Raw genomic sequence first — 4,613 nt, 5'->3', positions numbered from 1 at the left:
TCTAACCCCCACACCGTCCACACCCCGACGTCGCCCTGACCTCCCCCGCTCCTCACCCAGACCTCACCCAGACCAGGATGTGTCGGGTCACCCCTGGACCCCGGTGCTGCCCTCCTGTGGCAGCTCTGTTGCTGCTGTGTTGTGGCGCCCCCCCCTGCCTGGCCGTTTGCCCCGCCCCCTGCCTCTGTGCCGTGGATGTCATTTCCTGCGGGGGCAGTAACCTCTCCGCGGTGCCGTCTGACCTCCCGTCCTCTGGGACGCGTCTGGACCTGAGCCATAACCTGCTGAGGGCCGTGACCAGGGACTGGACCCCCCGGCCCTGGGACCGACTCACTTCACTGGTCCTGAACAGGAACCTCATCGGTCTGATCCACGCCGACGCCTTCAACGCCACGCCGCGTCTGCTGCACCTGGACCTGTCGTCCAACCAGCTGACCGTCCTGAACGCGTCGGTCTTCGCGGCCTTGACGGACCTGGAGGAGCTGCTGGTCTTTGACAACCGGCTGGTCCAGGTGGTCCCGGGGGCCTTCAGGGGTCTCCACCGCCTGCACAGGTTGTATCTCTCTGGGAACAAATTCAAGGCGTTCCCCCTCGAGACCTTGGGGGGGCCTGGAGGCGTCCCTGACCTGACCTTTCTCGACCTTTCCTACAACAACATTTCTGTGGTGCCCGTCCAGAGTCTGCTGACCTTCGGCCGTCGCGGCTGGATCTACGTCCAGCAGAACCCTCTGGTCTGTGACTGTGGGGTCAGCGCTTTACTGCAGTACTGGACGTGGAAACAGTACCGCCCCCTGGTGGACTTCAGAGGAGAATTCCCATGCAGGGAACCCCCCCCCATCAGTCGCGGGGGGGTGACGGACTTGCAGTCCTACCAGGTTGAGCCAGGAAGATGGCTGTCGGTTCCATGCCCAGGACTGGCTGCTGCTGCAGCCAATCAGGGACAGGTTGTTTTCTGGGTGACTCCCAGGGCTGTGGTCAACTCGTCGAGCGGTGGTCCGACCGACCGGACCGTGGTTCTGTCCAACGGAACCCTGGTGATCAGAGGGGCACTTGTTGAAGATGGTGGTACTTATGGGTGCGTGGCAGCACGGGGGGGGCACTTTGACCCCCCCACGCCCATAGAGGTGAACGTTGTTGTTGGAAACATTAGCGCCGCCGCTGTAAGTGGCTCAACTCGTGGCTCAGAGCCCTTCAACACGGCCTTCACCACACTGGTCACCTGTGGCGTCAGCATCACCTTGGTCCTGCTCTACCTCTACCTCACCCCCTGTCGATACGGGGGGGGCAGTGGGTGTGGGGGGCAGGTCGTCGTCCTCTGTTCTGACCCTGAAGACAAGGAGTCTGGGAAACGCAGGTCCAACGGGAAGAGAGTGGCTTTCTCAGAACCTCAGGTGGACGACCCTGAGCCCTGTGGTCCGAAGACCCCGGGTCAGGGTCAGGGTCAGGGTCAGGGTCAGGGTCAGGGTCAGGGTCTAGGTCAGGGTCTGGGTCATGTGGTCAGGGTCAGGGTCTAGGTCAGGGTCAGGGTCTGGGTCATGGGACCACCGACGGAATCCTCAAGAATGGGAATGGGGATAAGTCAGACGGGATCGACTGAAAATGACGTTTGAAAATATTGACAGTTTTTTACTCCACATATTTACTGTATATTTATATATATTTACATTTTAACATTATTTTAATGAACTTTTTTTTGAATGAACTGACTTTTTTTCAAGTTAAATTTTTAATGACAAAAAAAGCATTTGCTGAGTGACAAAAACCACGGCCCAAAAATACAAATACAGTAAAAGTATAAAAGTCTGACTGTAAATATAAGAGACTTTTATTTTGAAGGTTGAAGGCTGTTCTTCTGTTTCTCTTCTGTTGTTGAAGAGAACAGTGTCAGTTGCTGAGGTTCACAGACCATGTCAGTCTGTGGTGGATTGGACCCAGTTCTTAATAAATAAATAAATCAGTCACAGCTGAGTCGATGACGTTTTAGACGTTTTATTTAGTACAAATCACCAAATCTCAGTATGTGTGGATCAAACCCCGGGTGAAGCAGCGGCTGTGACTCATGACTGACGGTCCAATAGAACTGGGTCACATGACGTGGGTCCGTTTCTGTTCCTCAGATCTTATCACCAATAAGAACTTTCCAGAAATCTCTGTTTTACATCGTGACTCTCTACAGTCTGTAATGTCTGTAATGTCTGTAATGTCTGTAATGTCTGTAATGTCTGTAATGTCTGTAATGTCTGTAATGTCTGTGGGACAGAGTTGGTCCTGCTGATTGGACAAGAAAGTGCAGAGAAAAGTCAACAGTGGAGGCAGGCAGTACTCTGTCCCACCTCAAGGGGCGTCTAAATCTTTAGAGTTTAATTTGTTTATAGGAAATATGAATTTGTTAGACACCAGGGGGCGCTGTGTCCATTTTTATAAAGAACCGTTCTTTGTAGAGCCTTTGTGTTCCTGTGGATGTGTTGGTGTTGGTGTCAGTGGAACTGATGGATGTGAATCAGTACCAGCTGAGGAGGAACAGTGGAATAAGACGTTCTGTTTGGTTCTTACTGTTGGAACTCAGTTCCTCAGCAGCCGTCACTGAAGTTAGTGTCGGTGAAATGGCCGTATGAAGCTGCCCATGGCAACCGGTTCGCGCATGCGCAAACGACCATATGGGAGCATGTGGAGCAGCGACACTGCCGACAGCTGCGGTGTGTTAGTGTTGATTTGCTGTTGTCGTTCAGCAGCAGCAGCAGCAGCAGCAGCAGCAGTGACAGTGAAGATCAGTGATGAGGTAAAAAAAAACAAGTTTGAACTTTTCTTTCATCGTTAGGTAACATTAGCCGACATGTGTTTGGTTGTTGTTTTCCCCCCCCCCCCGCCCCCTCCCCAAAAAAGATGTAGATGTAGTTTTTGCTTAAATGTATAAAAGATCTCCTGAGATATCAAGAACTAAAGCCCGTGTCTCTGACTGTGTTTGGTTCAATACTCAGTCACAGACGTGTTTGTTTACAAAGTTCAACTCCTCCCACATCTACAGGATCTGTCCATCAAAAAACGTCATCACCTGAAAAAGTTTCACCTTCATTTTAGCTGAACTTCAACTTGTTTAAAATAGAATAAAACTTTCACTGTATTTCAGGAGGACGAGTGAAGTCAACTCTCCACTGGGGGGTGCTGTTTAGACGTGGCTGAAGCAGAAGGCCAGACCGGGGCTCCAGGATCCAACTCTCAACACACAACACACAAGGACCAGGTGTCAACAAGGACCAGGTGACAACAAGGACCAGCTGACAACAAGGACCATGACAACAAGGACCAGGTGAAGGACCAGGTGACAACAAGGACCAGGTGACAGCATGGACCAGGTGACAACAAGGACATCAAGTATCAACAGACCCAGTCAGTTAAGGTGAGACAGTCAATGTCAACAACATGTAAATGATAAACAGGTGTGAAGAAAACTTGGCAAAAAATAAAAAATGTAGAAATAAAAAAATTCCTCCAAATGCAATAATTACCCCAAAACATGCTCCCATGTAAATAATTTATGCTAAAAATTAAATATATAAAAAAATATGTTGACCTTTGAAAAGTTGACTCAAAAACTCCTAATATACAACCACATTAGTTACAAAAAATTCAAAAAAAATTACAAATTCAAAAATGCTTTCAACTGTCAAAAAAGATCCCACAAAACTAAGATTTTGACGAAAATTCTTGTAAAATTGTTTCAAAATGTTATCTTTTCCTGCATGTTTTTCATCAAATTAGGGCATTCAGAGAATATTTTTAGAAATTTATTTTTATAAGGTTTTCTGTCAAAATGTGAACGTTTTGTCATTTTAAGTCAAAAACTAAAAAATCTAGAAGAAAATTTCTGTAAAATTATTTTTTAATTTTCTCATCAAATTAGGGCAATTAAAGAACATTTTTAGATTTTTTTTTTAATCAAATGTCCTGTCAAAATGTGAACTTATTGTGTTACTTATGGTCAAAAACTAAAAAGAAAAATGACATAAATCATGTAAAATTATTTTTCAAAATTTCATCTTTTGCTGCAAGTTTCTCAAACAATTGGGCCATTTAGAGAACATTTTTAGAAATCTTTATTTATAAATTCTTCTGTCAAAATGTGAACTTTTTGGGTCATTTTTGGTCAAATACTAAACTTTTTTGATATAAAAGTTTTGGAAAAAATATTTTTTAAAATTGTATCTTTTCCTGCACGTTTTACATCAAATTAGGGCAGTTAACGAACATTTTTCAAAATTTTGTTTTATAAAATTGTCTGTCAAAATGTGAATTTTTGGGTTATCTTTGGTCATTATTTTTAAAAGCTGTAACTTTTCTGCACGTTTCTCATCAAATTAGGGCAGATAGAGAACATTTTTTGAAAATTTTATCGATAAAAACTTCACTCAAAATGGAAACTTTTTGGGTAATTTTGGTTAAAAAACTAAACGTTTTTGATGAAAATGATTGGTAGAATTATTTGTAAAATTTGTATCGTTTTTTTTGTACAGTTCTCATTAAATTAGGGCAGTTAAAGAACATTTTTTGAAATTTTTTTTATTAGGAATACCAAAAAAGTTTTTGAATTTTTTTCCTGAGATTTCTTCAGGAAT

At 44.7% G+C, this 4,613-nt stretch overlaps 1 protein-coding gene across 1 annotated transcript; it reads left to right on the top strand.

Annotated features, from left to right (window-relative positions):
- The first annotated feature begins 61 nt into the window (after positions 1–61).
- On the top strand, positions 62–3,301 carry LOC103383072 (amphoterin-induced protein 2). Its single transcript, XM_025058043.1, has 2 exons — positions 62–2,779; positions 3,128–3,301. The coding sequence occupies exon 1, from the start codon at positions 78–80 to the stop codon at positions 1,512–1,514; it is 1,437 nt and encodes a 478-aa protein (XP_024913811.1). The 5' UTR covers positions 62–77; the 3' UTR covers positions 1,515–2,779; positions 3,128–3,301.
- Positions 3,302–4,613: the final 1,312 nt, after the last annotated feature.

This window comes from Cynoglossus semilaevis, chromosome 8, assembly GCF_000523025.1.
Source record: "Cynoglossus semilaevis isolate Cse_v1.0 chromosome 8, Cse_v1.0, whole genome shotgun sequence".
NCBI lineage: Eukaryota > Metazoa > Chordata > Actinopteri > Pleuronectiformes > Cynoglossidae > Cynoglossus > Cynoglossus semilaevis.
The sequence above is the reverse complement of the archived record's forward strand: the minus strand, read 5'-3'. Positions and strand labels throughout refer to the sequence as shown.